The sequence below is a fragment of the Ciona intestinalis genome, unplaced genomic scaffold, assembly GCF_000224145.3.
Source record: "Ciona intestinalis unplaced genomic scaffold, KH HT000094.2, whole genome shotgun sequence".
Lineage (NCBI taxonomy): Eukaryota > Metazoa > Chordata > Ascidiacea > Phlebobranchia > Cionidae > Ciona > Ciona intestinalis.
Window position 1 is genome coordinate 174,172 of NW_004190416.2, and position 17,071 is coordinate 191,242.

The 17,071-nt window shown below is 36.5% G+C and overlaps 4 protein-coding genes across 7 annotated transcripts; 3 read left to right on the forward strand and 1 right to left on the reverse strand.

Annotated features, from left to right (window-relative positions):
• Nucleotides 1-355: 355 nt before the first annotated feature.
• On the forward strand, nt 356-3,471 carry LOC100179931 (protein EFR3 homolog B-like). The gene has a single exon (XM_002129422.5). It carries the CDS (start codon nt 399-401, stop codon nt 2,754-2,756), a length of 2,358 nt encoding a protein of 785 aa, XP_002129458.1. The 5' UTR covers nt 356-398; the 3' UTR covers nt 2,757-3,471.
• A 767-nt stretch (nt 3,472-4,238) lies between these two features.
• On the forward strand, nt 4,239-5,459 carry LOC100185446 (endothelial differentiation-related factor 1). The gene has a single exon (XM_002129319.3). It carries the CDS (start codon nt 4,293-4,295, stop codon nt 4,737-4,739), a length of 447 nt encoding a protein of 148 aa, XP_002129355.1. The 5' UTR covers nt 4,239-4,292; the 3' UTR covers nt 4,740-5,459.
• On the forward strand, nt 5,456-8,023 carry LOC100175260 (cAMP-regulated phosphoprotein 19). Its single transcript, XM_002129337.5, has 3 exons — nt 5,456-5,603; nt 6,240-6,344; nt 7,170-8,023. Exons 1-3 carry the CDS (start codon nt 5,529-5,531, stop codon nt 7,344-7,346), a joined length of 357 nt encoding a protein of 118 aa, XP_002129373.1. The 5' UTR covers nt 5,456-5,528; the 3' UTR covers nt 7,347-8,023.
• A 274-nt stretch (nt 8,024-8,297) lies between these two features.
• Nucleotides 8,298-16,514, reverse strand: LOC494407 (uncharacterized). 4 transcript variants are annotated; one of them, XM_026838474.1, is made up of 15 exons: nt 16,024-16,514; nt 15,393-15,499; nt 13,874-13,960; nt 13,523-13,593; nt 12,797-12,875; nt 12,145-12,314; nt 11,764-11,920; nt 11,443-11,529; nt 11,038-11,168; nt 10,750-10,810; nt 10,286-10,482; nt 9,939-9,990; nt 9,579-9,860; nt 9,204-9,344; nt 8,298-8,967 (listed from the first exon to the last, which is right to left on the reverse strand). In XM_026838474.1, the coding sequence occupies exons 1-15, from the start codon at nt 16,085-16,087 to the stop codon at nt 8,557-8,559; spliced, it is 2,097 nt and encodes a 698-aa protein (XP_026694275.1). In that variant the 5' UTR covers nt 16,088-16,514; the 3' UTR covers nt 8,298-8,556.
• Nucleotides 16,515-17,071: the final 557 nt, after the last annotated feature.

Genomic DNA, 17,071 nt, shown 5'->3' on the forward strand with positions numbered 1-17,071 from the left:
TTAACTGTATCCTTTCCACGCCCCCATTTTCATTTATTAGGGGAGCAATAAACATTTATCAAAAAATCTTCGTTTGTATTTCATGTTTCAGTATTGTGGTGTAAGTATAAGGTTTAATAAGTTACTGGAAAATTTTAGAATATTGCAGCTTCGGGAATGTTAAATATTGACATGGTTATTAACGATTTCGCTGTTAGTGGTCAGCGACATCGGACATAAATGTCAATATTTTATTTCGTGAGAAATGTTTGGCCCCCAATGTTTCGAAACCAAGATTCTAGATTGCTTTTAAAGTAAGTGCATTTTACATTAATATTTCGTTTTTAAAAATGCAATATTTCTGTATTAGTTAGAAATTCCTTTAAAAATGTGGTAAGAATCTTGAAAACTGCTACACCATGAGTTGCTGTTCTTGTTTTTCTGCTCTAAGGCCACAATATAAAAGATTAGTTGACAGTATTTACCCTGCTAACCCTGAAGATGGGTTGGTTCGGAGTGAGATGGAAAAATTAACTTACTATGCCGCGTCTGCACCGGAAAAACTTGATCGAATCGGGGATTATTTGGCACGAAGGCTCACAAGAGACATGGCAAGGAAAAGAGAAATGCCTGTCGTGATCGCCATGGAAGCTTTAAACCAGTTACTGCTAGCTTGTCATGCGCAGCAGATTAATCTGTTTGTTGAGAGCTTTTTAAAAATGGTGGCTACGCTGCTGGAGTCTGACAACCCTGAGTTTCTGACTCTTGGCACGAATTCGTTTGAGAAGTTTTCTGAAATTAAAGAGGACACGGCTTCATATCATCGAAGGTATGATTTCTTTGTTTCAAAGTTTAGCTCAATGTGTCACAGTCAGCAGAAGAACAGCGCAATACGACAGAAAGTGCAGCTGCATGGTGTCAGAGGTTTAAGAGGGGTTATACGAAAAACTGTAACAGACGAACTACAAGTTAATATATGGGAAAAGCAGCATATGGATAAGATAATTCCATCACTGTTGTACAGCATGCAAGATGACCCTGATTCGAGTTTGACTGAGGAGGCATCACCGGGAAATAATAAAAATAATGTGAATCATTCAGCTTTGGCAGAAGAAGCATTGAGGGAGCTTTTTTCTCGCGCAACATTCGCAAATGTGTCTGCAGCTCTTGTACCTGCACTATCACATATGGATAACCATAGTTTATGGGGCCCGAAAAATGGTTTCGCAATTAAGTGTTTTAAAGTTATAATGTATTCTATACAAGCACAATACAGTCATGTTGTTGTTAAAATGCTTCTTGATCATTTGGATGAAAACACAAAAGAAGATGATGATATTAAAGCAAGCATGTTACAAGTTCTTTGTATAATAGTTCCTATACCTTCTTCTGCTGCTATAGGGCCTTCAGTTTTGGATGTATTTAATCGCATATCAAAACACCTGCATTTGTGTGCGGACAGCAAACCACACAGCAAATTTGAGGAGGCTCTTATTGAAACAACAGGTGTTCTTGCTGCCGTGGTGCCAGATTACCAAAAACTAGAAACCATGACATTTTATGTGAACCGTGCGAATGAGGTTCTTCATAACAGCGAAGACCTGAATGAAACGGATGTAGAACAAAACTTTGCTCATTTGCTTCTGCTGTGTTTGGTACAAATAGCAAAAACTTATCACTGCAGCAACATTTCAAATTTAACAGTAACACTGTTGGAGCCGCTGTTAAAAGTTGCATTTTCTGCCCAACCAGGCGATCGCCTACTTGCTCAAAGTTTGTTAGCTTCGTTGCTTGATAAGAATAAAAATTATGGAAAACTTAAGTTGGTTTCACATCAGCGAGAAGTTGAATCTCTTAAACTGATAACATCAACTGCTGGCAAATATGATGGTGATTTTCTAGAGCGCAGGTTGCCTAGTATCTACAATTGGTTGTACAGTAGCTACACCCTTGAAACAAACACCATTGCCAACTTCACTTCATTATACAAATGTGCGGCAGTGCTTTGCCTCTCTATAGTTTCCCATGATGTGATTATGGATGTGACACGAATCATGCTTGCTGTACAATCTGTAGCTGTTGATTCAATTAGCAACTCTGGCATGACTCACTTTTCATGCGGCGTGCTTGCTTCTACAAGCTGTTGTTTATTGATTCTTGCGCACGTATCAGCTGTTCCTGAGTTCCAGCATTATGTGAATCAGGTCATTCACGCCCGAGAAAAATTTGCCCTTCAGTTTTTGCCTAAAAACGCACTCGATAGCCATGTTAACCACAAACCACAGAAGCTATCACCAGAAAATGCAGAGAAGGTTTATTTCAACAGCTCAGAGATATACAATGCTCTTAAAGGAAGAAGTGGATACAATATCGAGAAATTAACCAGGCCTTTTCAGGCAAACTTACAAATGGATACTCTCAGCTCAGATGCTCAACGTTCAATAGATGTTGAATCAATCAACATTGAATTCTCAGTTGATAAACAGCAGTCAGTAGTCATGGAAGATGGAACAATGTCAGCGGAAAACATAACATATGAATATCTGAAGCAAGTCTTTTATAAGCCACCCATGAGTAAAGAAGAGCGTCTAGCTAAGCAGAAAAAGCTTGCCGACCATATTAGAAGCGCTCCGTTTGAACAATTACTGTCGGAAATGCAACCTGACCCTGTAGATTCAACGCAGAAACTTGTAAGTCAGTTATTAGAGGACGAGGATCTGTATGTACAAGACTATGATCTTGAATCTATGGAATATCCGTCAATTTACGCTTATTAAGTTATTTCTTTAATTTTAAATTTGACAGTGCAATTTTCTGCAGCATATACAGTATATTTGGGTGGGATAAGATTGGGTATTTTATTATTCTATTTTTTTATTCCATTTGGTAATACACAAAGCACACTCAAAGAATTATAAAACTGTATCGTTACGACTCCCATAGACTGTTGTTAATTGTTTAAAACACAATCAGGATACTTGGATTAAGGTGCCCGGCTTTCCCCACCGTACTATATAGATAAAAGTAAAATATGTTATTTTATTTTTGTCACAAATTATATTGGTACTTACTGGTTCCTGCTACACATGAATCATGCTATGATTTGTGCTTTTAATGTTTTCTATTTATTTGTAAATTTATGTCAAGTGAAATAATATTCCTATGTTTTTTAATGTTAAAATGTCATCATAGGCGAAATGTTATTGTTGTTATTCCAACTTTTGAAACAGGGGTGACATTGTATGTTTTAGCATCAAGTAGCTTTAACCTTGTTAGTTGTCTATAAAAAAAAGCAGAGCGAAGTTATTACATTCACCACATTAATCAATGAAGTTCCCCATGTTGAATGACCATACGTGTAACTGCATTTTAACAGTGGCACACCAGATTTTGTTAAAAATTTAAATAACATGGCGCCTGTGAATGCCATCATGTTGTAAAAATGTTTTTGTGTGACCGGAATTAAAGCATTTAGCGGTAAATTGCTCATTCATACACCTTATGCTCTCATAAACACCCACTCTTAGCTGTCAACAAATTGTGCTTAATTACTTATATACTCTGACAATTTTTCTCTAATATGGTGATTATGTAATGCATTTTGACAGATACAGTACCACAGTAGTTATATATATATGTGTGTTTATATTTATTGATATTTTTGTTTTCCAGATCCAAATATTTAGAAAAAACTGTGATATACCATACTGTATAATGTGACTTAGTGGCTTGATTAGCCTATAATGTTGAGAATAACAGAATGTGGCAATCAAACAAATGGAAATCCTCCAAATACAGCTGACTAATAGTGATCTCATGTGATGATTGACCTAATTAAAATCTTTTTACTTACACTTTTATATTTGTTTTGCATTTAAAATGTGCTATAATAATAGTAGAACAGTTCTTGGTATATCTTTTTATCTATAGATAGAATAATCGGTGTCTCTGTACTGTCTGTAACACACCACCTTTTTTTAGTGGTACTGGCAATGCAACATTATTTCTTGGTAATTGATTATTAAAAGGTTAACTATTTAGTTAGCTAACCTGTACTAAGAACATATTGTGTATTTTTACCTCTTTTCTTCTTAAAAGTACCTTGTTTTAAGTGAAAAAAACAGTTTAATTTATAGTGTAAAAAACTGTTAATTAAATAATACCTAAAGTTGTAATTAAAAAAAATTCTTGTTTTAAACGAAAGAAACAATTTAAGTTATATTGTTGTAACGTGGTAATTAAATAATAGCAAAGAGTTTGTAAATTTTTATTACAAAGTTAAGTTTCTTTACAGGTATTACCTATCAACAAATATGCATAGCAACACTGATTGGGATTCTGTTACTTACTTGCGGAAGCCAAAACCCAAACCCGGGGCGGCAAAATCAAACCAGGCGGTGAATGCTGCCATGAGAAAAGGGGAAGATGTAGAAACGAGACAAAAATTTGCGGCTGGAACGAACAAAAAAGCGGCTACGAGCAAAAACACTGCAAAGCTAGACCGAGAAACGGAAGAACTTCATCACGAAACAGTGTCTCTTTCTGTTGGTCGCTTGATCCAAAAGGGACGCCAACAAAAGGGCCTCACGCAGAAGGAGCTAGCGACGAAGATAAATGAAAAGCCGCAGATAATCAATGAATATGAGTCAGGCAAAGCAATTCCAAACAACCAAATCTTGGGGAAAATTGAGCGGGCGATCGGTATAAAACTTCGTGGCAAAGATAAAGGGCTGCCCCTGCAGGCTCCTGGTAAAAAGTAGTTCAACTGGAATTTTAAAGCATGTGTTATGAAGTACAGTCAATAGAACAGAGAGAGATATCAATTAAAAACCAGTTTTTAGGTTCTTAATCGCAATTGTACCAAAATGCCAAATCCTAACTAACTTTCCAGCTGCATTTGCTCTAACTAAGCTTGCTGTTAAAGTGTTTCTGCTTTTCAATAATTCATTGTTGTAACATAAGGGGTGCCTTTAAGTTTGTTTTGTAGCAAGTACTTGTGTGTTGTGTTTAAGGGTTTGTGTTCATTCATGCTAGCTGCTAGAGAACAACCTATTTCAGGAATATGCAACAAAATGTCAGTTAAAATGCAGATAATGCTATCTAGTGAATAATGTATTTACTGTGAGTTATTTAAGTTGCAAGTCTTATCATTTTCATACAACTAAAAAATCATAAACTCCCGAATTTTTATTTGGTGAGAAACTTATAAATTTGTACCAATGGTCAAGTCATACACATATGTGTGTTTATTATATAATATGTTCTACTGTAGCTGCATATTGATTGTAATATTGATTTGCGCATTTAAAAAGCCAACTAATAAGGATTTGTTTGTGTTCATTACCCATCCAATATAGTAATGTAAATTTTACAAGGTAATACTAGTACTACACCAGAATCAAAACTACCAATGCTATTTTGCTGTGCTCACATCATAACATGACACTATGCTGTATATAACATCCCAGTTTCTGTTTCAGGAGCGAGGATTTTTCTAAATTAATGTTTATTGTGTCTTTGGGTCGGTAGATTTGTTTCACTCTACAATCATGTCTGTGTCTCCTGATGTGGTCCCAACTATGGAACCAGTGAATAAACCGTATACTGAAACTGTTCCTTCAATTGTAAGTATTAATAATACAATACAATCAGAAACCAGATATATATATATATATATAATATACCGTCTTTCCGCACGCTTTTGTTTCCACTAACAGTTTAACTTAAAAATGTTAAAACCATAAGCTCCATGTTTTTTATATGTGTTGCTATTAATCTACATGCGTGTTTTATATATTATTATTCTTGTATCAGCCAATAGTTATTAGTTATGTGTTGTTATTAAGCCTAAATCATAAGCTACAATGCAGATATATTTAATTTGTTTGCGACAGATATGACACGGCTGAGGTAATACCTAATTAAAACACTGTTATGGGCTTTTGCACTATAAATAGATATCTCAGTATTAATATATATATTTATGTGTGTGTGTGTGTGTTTGCTTGTAACTTAACACATCTTAACACATCTAACACATCTTGTAACTTAACACCCGAAAGGCCATAAATGTAAAGCTATAGTTATTAATTTAAGTTTAAACATATTTTACATATAAGGTTTAAAATAATGGGCCAATCCTGGGTTTAATCCCAGGACCCATAGCATGTCACATTGCGGGACCTCACCCACATAGAATAGAATCTTTAGGCAATTGGACTAACTAACCATCTGACTTTACTGACTACATTGTATTACAGTCAGTCGAACAACAACAGGAACAAATATTGAAAGCAAAATATGGAAATCTTGCCAAGAAAGGAGGCTCGAGTTTGTTGCAGAAGAGATTGGCTCAGAAGGGTGGGGTAAGTGGGTTTCTATGTATGTGGCTAGTAGGCATATTCATACTGTAGTTTGGCTCTTATGCATGTGTTTTTCTAAACCTTATGCTTTGCTCTATATGCAGTGATGTGGCCCAGGGTTTCAGGTATTTTTTTTAAAGATAAAAACTGATTTATTCTGGATGCACCATTGAATATATTATATGCGAGTATGATTCTGGACCTGATGCTTGGCTTTATGTTTTACAAGACAGTTCATTAGGGTTTAAGCATGTTTTAGTAGCGGTATAGGATTTATTTTTAGAGACCAATGTAGGTATTAAATAAAACTTTGCCACATAAACCAATTATATATTTGCATGTTTGATTCCCCATAAGAAAGCCACTTTTCTTGTTTATACCTGTTGAAAAGTTGGTGTATAATAAACTGCTTAGAACTATCTCAGGCAACATTGTTCTTGTATACAAATTAAAAATTTGTCCCGTGCACGCCAATTTATTAAACAGAACCAAATCTGTACTATATTAAGTAGGAATTCCTAATATGACATGTGGCTTGGAAATGTAAGTGCTTTGCACATCGATTTTTAATGATAGTACGCGTGCACAGGAAAAAACACTTGCACACGCGCAAGGGAAAAAAGGCTTTTATGCGCGAGATCCCTGTCATGTTTCGCATAGAGCTGAGACTTTAACTAATTGCGTTCTAATTTAATACTGTGTATAGCTTTGCAAAACTGTACGCCAATGCATGTATGTATGGTGGGTTAATCAATTAAAAAATGCATGTCGCATACCTCACAATACAATGTTTACAAGTCTGTCCCTTAAAGCTTCTTCAAACCACAGAACAAATACTTTGATTCTGGTGACTACAACATGGCCCGTGCTAAAGTTGGAGGGAAGCAGAAAATCCCCATCGAAGTCAAAAAAGAGGTCACTGGCGACCACATGCCCACACCGGATGAACTTCCAAGAGTAAGGAAAGCCTCGCAGAGCAGCCTGGTTATTCCTCAGCTGAACTGAACTCATCTTTGATTGTATTTTCTACACATCCAACAGCAGCACTGGCTTAATTGCTTTTACCCTTACAATATTAATAGATATTCTGTTACTTCTGCTACCAGGCATAATGTAAATAATCTTTTAGCGGCTCTTTATTTCAAATGAACAGCTAAAAGATTATTCTTACATAGAGTTTAGTGCGGCAAATTCGTTGTTCTTACTTTTCAGTGTTTCTGTATTGCCCGAAAATGTTCCTGATGAGTCTGCAGGCCACAAATAACCTTCCTTTAACTCTCTGCGATTTTCGGAATAATTTTTCTATGTCGTTGACAATCTAGCTTTACCCATTAAAAAACTATAGAAATGTTACTTTGCTGTAAAAAGAATTTTAACCTCTTTTTTTAGGACGCTGCGTATAGATCAATTTCTATTTATTTTAATTCTGGTTTTTTTCTTAATGTTCTAAACTGTATAAGAAGAAAGTGAGGCTAAGAATTGTGTTGCAAAATTTTAACTGTTCTGTGAATTTTCTTGACCAGCAAAACACAAACCAGATTTTCTATACGTGTTTGTAGATATGGAAACCTCACTTTCAGGAAAGTCATCCTTGCCTACAGCCTTCTGCCATTCGTTGTCCGTCCATAGTTTCAATGCTATCATTTGTACATAACACCAATAAATGTTTTTACCACTAAAAATGTTGCTGAAACTTTTTTTGTGTGGATCTGGGTATTTAAATAATTAAATATAAACAATTTAAGATACACTCTTACAGTTACGGTCATATGCTGGACCGTGGCATAATGTTTAGTGCGTCGCCTCCAATCCCGAGGTAATAAGCCCATCTGTGTTATAACCAGTGGTTATCCGGCCACGCGAGGATAAATTAATTTTAATTCATTCATTCATTCTTGGAAAAAAATCTGCGAACGTGTTTAATACTCATTTTGAACCCAAAACAAGTTTTCATAATACTTTTTTAAATTTTGATTTATCTCTTCGAAAACGATAGTGAAGATCATGGTATTTAAGCAACAGTAAAACCACAGTTGTTAAAACACGTTATAGATAAAACGTGTGGGAAGGAGTAAAAAAGCGTAGCTGCTTAACCAAACTTCGTAATAAAACGTGCACGCAAAAGTGAATAATATATAAAAACAGTATTTTAATGACAGAGTCGCCCAATGAATACAAATAATAATGGCAAAGATATCACTCTACAATTTCGCAGCTATTTTGAAACGAATTCCGTTTGAAAAGTTGAAAGTTTTGGAAATCGCCCACGACGAGTTAACGTTATTTGGTCGGACCTTGTAATAGGGGCACTGTATGCGCTACGAGTATTTTTACGCCCTGAAAATGCCGGTATTTCTCTGAGCGCTGTGTTGTTGCTACGATTAGTCTTATTATCTCTGGAGGGAATCCCTCGCTGCGTTCTTTGGGAAGTGACACATCTACTCCGGAGGCCTCCGTTTATAAACGAGCACGGTAGTATAGAACTTGTAGATTGACTTCGAAATGTTTCTCGTTGGGTTCTATTTGATGTAGCAACGAGCTCCATTAAAGCAGATTTATACATCTGCCACGTCTCAGTGGCTTCCAAGGCCGCTCTTGCTTCTGTTACCGTTGGGAAGTCGTGGTTCTGTAACGTTATATACATATAATACAGTGTTGAACATTTTACGAGCACAGATATATAGTAGGATGGGAAAAGATGGGACACCTTTTCATTCTATTTTTTCGTCCAAATTGTTAGTAAACAAAAAACATTCAAAGAATTATAAAACCGTATCCCCACGACTCCCGTAGGCCGTTGTTAATTGTTTAAAACACGATAATGAAATATGGGACATAATGTGTGTACCATCTTAAACTTACCATTGCGTTAAGTTGAATAAGCAAACTAGCTGGTGCGTGACGTAGAAAGAAACTTCGTTTTATCCTGATGACGTCGGCACCTCTGCTTAGCAACGCTATTCGAGTGACGTCATCGTTGTTGCCGATCAAATCGTCAAGACCCTTCAAGAAACACACATCTTAGCTTTCGTTTTATGTCAACATTAGAGTGCACTAATTAGAAGGCGTAGTACAGTGGTTAGCACGGCTGCCTCTAATCCAGAGGCTGTGGGGTCCATCTGTGTTATAACTACTATGGCCACTACCGTGTTATATCGACAATTTAATGTGCTATAATTTGACGAGTTCGAGAAATTAACACCCAGGAGGATTATTTTACTTCAGTTTCAAACTTACATATACGTCGCCGACTTTTAACCTTCCCAGTTCTAAATGGGCACGTCGGTAAGTGGCTAGAGCGGTGCGTGGCGCAGGTCCAGGAGGTTGTTTCATTCTTCGATTGTGAAAGAATTGGCTTCCAGTGGTCACATCGGGAAAAGTAACCGAACTCGATATAATATCATTTTTATTGTCAGTTTTAGAGCTTTGTGTTTTTGAGTGCGAGTCTCCGTTTGGCAATTTCTCTATATCTTTGTGCGTTCCCTCTTTTGCTAAGCTCTCAGTTGATCTGCTCAGTCGCTGCTAAAATCATTTGAAATCGCTAAGTTTTGGTTCATAGTGAACGAAATCAATAACCACAATAAAAAAAAAAGTTACCTGTTCGTTATTAAGAATTGGAATGTGTTCTGTTGTTGCCGCTTGTTGGTTACTAGAAGTTTGAAATTCGTTTTATAAACAGATAAGTTAAACGTTAAACATGACAGCCCATATTGCAAAAAATGACTTTCATTTCAAACGTTTCGGTTAAAAAAACAAATCATTTTTATTTATGCAAGAAGTAAAAAGGGACGCTTATAACGAAAACGCTAACGAAAAATACAAAATAGTGTTTCCACGCATAAGTTACACGCTGCTGTTGTAATGTTGGGTAAAATCTGGCCCAAATACCAGGTCCTTAAGGACACAGAATAAAAAGCACAAATAACAAACTTGTTAAAACGTACCGAGTCGTATAAGCTGGTGCTGTGTTCAAACGTGCGACAGGTTGGTACATTTTGAAAGCGGCCAGCGGCGGTTGAACTCTGCTGTATCTTCTATTTTTAGCGCAACCCAATTCTTGAGAGTTTTGTTTATTGAACAGCGAACCCTTCCGACAAAATACATCGGCTACGTACTGCGTGCGAACCAGCCGACAATCGCCCTTGAATAGTTCAATACATAACTCACATATCAATACTTGATATAGTACTGTGGGGTAAGATCGGAGTAAGATCCTTTTGTACATAATATCCAAATATCCTGATCATGTTTTAAACAATTAACAACGGTGTATAGGGGTCCTGAGGATACGGTTTTAGAATTATTTTAATGTTCTTTGTTCGCTACCGAATGGGACGAAAATGGTATAAAATTATGCCCCATCTTCTTCCACTGTACCATACATATTGTTTAAAAATACCGAACTTACAGTTTTTATGACATAAAGCCACTCGTAATCCGTGCCGCCAGGATAAACCACACTGTCTTTCCTGAAAAAAAAAAACAGTTTTAAAATGATTGAAAGAATTGTAACTTACTTGATCCTCGCGTGGAAAACGACAGTCGTTATAACACGAACGTTCTGTTTCGTACATCTCGTGCCCGCTTACGAGTTATCACGTATGTGTTACTTTGTGGTTGATATTACTTTTTGGTAACATATAAAACTTTTTGTTTTTTAATGGCAAGCTTAGCACTACAGTTAAAGTAAACCTACGGGTAATACTGCAGGTCAATAATATTGTGCTGGTTGTTCAATAGTTCTGAAGGAAACAATTTAAGGATTTGGTGTTGGGATAAAAATTCCTTCGCGCCGTCTGTTTTGTCTTGTCGCAATGTATAATAGTCCTGCGACAAAAAATGATGAAAATTATTTTTTGTCCAGCTATAAAATAGTCGAAAAAAAACGGTGCAAAATTTGGTTTTGATCCAGCTATAAAAAGGATAAAAAAACGTTGCAAACAAGCTTTTGTCCAGCTATAGAATAGGATAAAAAAAACGGTGCAAATTGAAGGTTTTTTCCAGCTATAAAAAGGATAAAAAAAACGTTGCAAATCAAGATTTTATGGTCCAGCTATAAAATAGGCGATTATAAAAAGAGAGGGAACACATATTAGCATACTTCTCTATCGAGTACGAAGCATTCAACTGTTCCCCTGCAAACCAAACTCTGTTTTCTTTCGCTGCAGTTTCTCTCCATCTCGTCAACCTGATCAAAAACATCAAATATAGTTTATATTATTAAAACCGCTCTTGTGTCTTCGTTATTATGGATAAAGAGACAAAATAAATTTCATACTTTCATTAACACCGTCGGAATTCAGTATTCGGTGTACAGCAAACACAGGTCTTAGTAACTAAAAGTTAATTATTTCAGAAATTTGTCTATACAGTTGTTTGTAGTCGATTTTATACACATAGCATCATAGTTGTGGAAACTTACACTCGTTGTTTTCCCCTTCGTCAGCACAGCCACTGTTTTTGATATGACGCTGTTACCCACGTGATACTCCTTTACTACCAGTATCTTTCCTCTTGTGACGTAGTAGAATCGATCAGGGGATCTCCCCTGTTGCGCAAGTACTCGCCCGTTTTCGTAACTGTAAGTTCGTAAATTTAAAACCCTAACCGAGAGGTTACAGGTTCAAGGCTTGTTGCTGCCACAATTTTGGGCTTATACGTGTCCTTGGGCAAGACAGTTACCTACGATTGCTTTATTCAATGGTTACTATAATGGGTTGTCTAAATTGTCAGCTATATACATACTATAACGACTGTCATTTTCCGGCCACGCGATGATAAAGCTAGTTACGTTCATTTATACCTCTCGTACGCCACCAGCCGACCAAATTTATCCTCAGTTTCGTATGAGGTTGGCCCAAGCATCGTTCTAATTGCGCCATTTGCTCTGAGGAACGACGTCACTTTTTTGACATCTTTTTCTGTTCTGAAATCTGGAGGTGTGCATAGAATCATTCGGATTTCCCAACTTATCTGGAGATAATAAACATATATTTCTGCTACCATGCACAATGTAAATAGGCTTTTAGCGGCTCATCTAGTATGGATATAATATACATGCTTAAATACGTATATAGTAGGGTGGGGTAAAATGGGACAACTTTAGCACATAATATCCAAATAGCCTGATCGTGTTTTAAACAATTAACAACTGTCTATGGAAGTCGGGGAATCAACAGCAAAACAATAGTTGTTAAAACACGCTATGTGTATAAAATGTGGGAAAGAGTCTCAGTTAAAAAGCGTGGCTGTTGCACCTAAAATAGTAAAACTAGCTTAATATCACAATGTAAACGATAAAAGCACCTTAAGCTCCAAAATCAAACAGATTTAACTACTTGTATAGCGTATTTAATGGCAAACCTATAAACTCACAGCGTCCCCGTTAAACCTATAAAACCATACACTTACAACGCCATAGATATCTTCACATATGTTTAGGTATCTACACTTACACTACTTCTCTCAACGACCGACATATCGACTGTTTGAATTTGATGTGTGAAGGTCAGCTCGCCAGACTGGACCGCAATTCTGTTAACAAAGCGTGACTTATTGCACCTTTTATAGTACTGTGGGGGAAAGACATAATACCTTCAGCACCTAATATCATATAGTAGGATGGGGGAAGATGGGACACATGTAGTGCAGAATATCCAAATATCCTGATCGTGTTTTAAACATTTAACAACGGTCTATGGGAGTCGTAGGGATACGGATTTATATTTATTTGAATTTTCTTTGTTTACTACTAAATGTGACCAGTCAATAGAATGGTAAGGTGTCCCATCTTTCTCCACCCTACTATAATATCCTGATCGTGTTTTAAACAATTAACAACGATCGTTTACTACCAAATGGGTCGAGAAAACAGAATGGAAAGGTGTCCCATCTCCCCTCACCTTTCTATACTTTAAACTATATTCGAACATATGAGTTGTACATGATGACAAGCTTGACGGATAAAATAAAAACAACAATCACCCACAAAGATATATAGTAGGGTGGGGGAGATGGGACACCTTTTTATTCTAGCATATTTGGATTAAGTATGGGTTTAAAGAGAATTGGTGTGACCGCCAACTATATACGAGTATTATCGGGATTCTGTTAAAATGTCACCTTACGCATTGAACCTTTATAGTAAATCCATATACATATTGAATACGTTATATTATTACCGTTTTCGCATTCTGAAACAGCGTAGGAGAAGCATCACACTTCGCACAATACGCCGGAAAGAATCCAGCAACTGTTACGAAAAAACATGACATTCTAAACAAAGACTTTTTTTAAAAAAAACGTAACACTATAAACAACTGTTTTTTGCTACATAAGGCTTTCGGGATTCTTGCTATTACACTTGGTTACATTGAAATTACTATAATACCATATTGGTGGCTCATCGGGTATAAAAACGTAATGTATTTCCAACGTTTCGTCTGTTATGCGGCGACTTCATCAGGGAACTAATACCAATATGTTATTTACACTATGCCTGTTAGCAGTAGTAACAGAATACTATATAATACCTTTCCAGGAGGATGGTACTTGCTTCCAAAAATTACTGATTTTCTGCTTTGTCTCCGTCCATTCAACGCCATTGATGCTTCCATTCTCTGCAATGTAAAATATATAGAAATTCACGCTTCCATATATAGACCGTTGTTATAGTTCTTAAAACACTATTGGAAAATATGGGATTTAGATGATAACGGTATATCCCATTTTACCCCACAGTACTATATAACAAAATATATATATAGGAACAATTGTTCGAAAAAATGTTGTATAGGGCCACTTGTCACTATAACGTGTTCAATATATACATCAGCAATCAAATTATACGAAATGTCAATGAACATTCGAAAACTGGCGGTGACCCAACCCCAATTATGAATATACCTTGTGTATATTATCAAGGCCAGTTAAGGTCGCGATTCGGACGCTTGGGTCTCCATTAGGCGCTGCTATGTAAGTAAGAGACAATCTTCTATCTCGTAGCTTTCTTGTAGTCATGTTTAAACTTATCATTTGTTCCTCGCTGCTACTATATTGTGGATAAACGTAACTACAAAGTATGACTATGAGAGTTGCTGTGCATCAGACTTAGTTTTTTTCTTTAGTTTGAACTTCTAATTTTTTCTAATATGCACAAAATACTTTTCCCATCTTAAATATACAATCTGAAAAAAACATTTTACTTAGAAAAACATTTAACTTAAAAGAATCATAACGAACCAAACGCTTTCTAAACGTTTATGTTCTAGTTGCTTTTCAACTGTGTGGTTGAGGATGCATCAACGGCTAGAGTTCGCAATATTGACTTTGTTCGAGTAATGATTTATAAAATGTTTGTTTTCAGACACCGCGCTTTTATGATAATTACGCCAATCCCTCCCAAGCCCCCGAGTGTTTGTTAATGTCATTTTGCATTAGCAGTATCTATAATAGGTTGGGGTAAGATGGTCTAAGTTTTCATTTTCTTTTATCGGCTCATTCAGTGGTAAACAAAGAAGAGTTTAAAACACAATCAGGAAATGTGTTTTTTTGCCGGTATCCATCTTTAACGGTATCCATCTTACCTCGCAATGCTATACGTAGAGAATTGCCAAACAGTTTTCAAACTCTATTGATCTTTTCGGCACAATAACACAATGGCCAAACTACTTTTGAGCTTTGCGTTCGTGGACAATTTAAACTCACATTGGGGCTACAGGTCAATTGTATCAATCCGTTTCTGTTTTTGTTGGGTCAATTGGGCAACGTTTGAAAAGTGTACGCAGCGGTTAAGCACACAATGTCAAGCCCGGACGTCAATCGAAAACCGACACTTTAAATATTTAGGTATAGTAGGGTGGGGGAAGATGGGACACTTTTCCATTCTATTTTCTCGGTAGTAAACGAAGAGCATTTAAAGAATTATAAAACCGTATCCTTACGACTCCCATAGACCGTTGTTAATAGTTGAAAACAAGGGATATTTTAGATATTATGTGCCAAAGGTGTCCCATCTTACCTCGCAGTATTAATGTGTATATTTTATCTTACCATGACTTTTTGCCGTAGAAACTCGGACGCCCCTTTTCGTGTCGTAGCATTTCTCCTGTTGTTGTCAAACACTTCAATCTTGAGAATATTGTCCGGTGCTTGCCATCCTAGATGGGGATAAATAGGTTTTATTGTATATAGTTGTTACAGTGCATTTTGTAACCGGTGGGTATTGGTTCGAAGCTGGATGCTGCTACTATTGGCGAAATGCTGTCGTATTCTATTTTATGTGAGAGGTCCCACAGCGTGGCACGCTATATGCGTCCTAGGACAGGATTTAATAACAATTTACCCATTATCCTTTAACTGTGATTGGGTAAATCACCGAATGTTAATTACTTGTATCCCAAACTCAGTAGGTCGATTTAGACAATAATTTGAGTTACGAAAACGCAACGATCTATGATATAACTTTGATAAAAAGTAAGTTCCATAAATCTGCATTGATTTTTTATCACGCTCAAAGCAAAATGATTGACCAAGTAGCATAAAAACACAACTTATTATATTAGGTATGAGAGTCTACGTTCATAAGGGGTTCCTAAATCTGCACCGATAAGTTATCATTCTTGAAGCAGAAAGCTGGACCAAATAATCTATGTCTGACAACAACAAACATAATACAACCTACCTAATTCCCAGGTCGCCTTTGTAGGTGATGGTGTAGCAAACTCCCGGTCTAACATTTTGTCCATAACCCGGAAAATCTTTGGCTTGAATAAAAGCTCTAACTTTCGTTGTATTTATTTATTCCTTCCAAGATACCGCATTCGTAGCTTTCATAACAATAGCGCTCATTCTTCTCACGTTGAAGTTGTGTATTTCGTGGTTTTGGTCCTTGGTTTGTTAGCACTTCTCACAGAAACGTGTATTAATATTTTCCCAACGCTTCGTCTTCATTGTGAAACGTTCCGCTATTTCTAGACATCAAAGAACGAAACTGCGCACGACACAATGAGCTCTTACTATCTCGTATGCGAGACAAATAAGACGAATTGACGGCGAACGGAGATTTGGTCTGGCTTTGTGCGAACCCAAATTAGATATGGATCGCTACAGACCACTGGTGTTTACACAACATCCAAAGACTAGGAGATACCCGATGTCAAATAATCGTTACGCAACCTATCCTCTACGCCTAAGTTTGCTCAATGTAATATGTATGTAATAGAAGCAAACACCACTATTTCTGATTTACAGTAATTTTCTTCTTGTAGACTAAAAATATAATATTCATATATTTATAGTAGGATGGGGTAAGATGGGGTTACCTTTTTATTCTATTTTTCGTTCTATTTAGTAGTAAACAAAGAGCATTTAAAGAATTATAAAACCGTATTCCCACGACTTCGACAGGCCGTTGTTAATTGTTTAAAACACGATCAGGAAATATGGGATATTATGTTCTAAAGGTGTCCCATCTTACCCAACAGTACTATCAATATAGACGCCTTAAATTAAAGATTCATCAATTAAGAGTTTCAAATTATAGGAACCATGTTTGGAATATGAAAGTGATTAGTGCGTCCACCACTCAATACGTGTTTGTCCACCTGCAACAAACTAGAAGTGCGGCGAGTGTTGCTTTTTCAGCTTAATCCTCCCTAAGTTTTCTAAAGTGGAACGCTGGTTGGTGTTGGTTAACATTTTGCTATTTTTCACTCTATTTTCCCGTCACA

Bases quoted from the DNA above. Each gene is read 5' to 3' on its own strand.
- LOC100185446 (XM_002129319.3), top strand. From the start codon at position 4,293: ATGCATAGCAACACTGATTGGGATTCTGTTACTTACTTGCGGAAGCCA.
- LOC100175260 (XM_002129337.5), top strand. From the start codon at position 5,529: ATGTCTGTGTCTCCTGATGTGGTCCCAACTATGGAACCAGTGAATAAA. The intron at 5,604-6,239 runs GTAAGTATTAAT...ATTGTATTACAG, and splicing joins CTGAAACTGTTCCTTCAATT to TCAGTCGAACAACAACAGGA. The intron at 6,345-7,169 runs GTAAGTGGGTTT...TTCAAACCACAG, and splicing joins GATTGGCTCAGAAGGGTGGG to AACAAATACTTTGATTCTGG.
- LOC494407 (XM_018815567.2), bottom strand. From the start codon at position 16,087: ATGGACAAAATGTTAGACCGGGAGTTTGCTACACCATCACCTACAAAG. The intron at 12,315-12,796 runs GTAAGTGTAGAT...TATTATCTCCAG, and splicing joins CGGTCGTTGAGAGAAGTAGT to ATAAGTTGGGAAATCCGAAT. The intron at 11,530-11,763 runs GTAAGTTTCCAC...GTTTTTGATCAG, and splicing joins CGAAGGGGAAAACAACGAGT to GTTGACGAGATGGAGAGAAA.
- LOC100179931 (XM_002129422.5), top strand. From the start codon at position 399: ATGAGTTGCTGTTCTTGTTTTTCTGCTCTAAGGCCACAATATAAAAGA.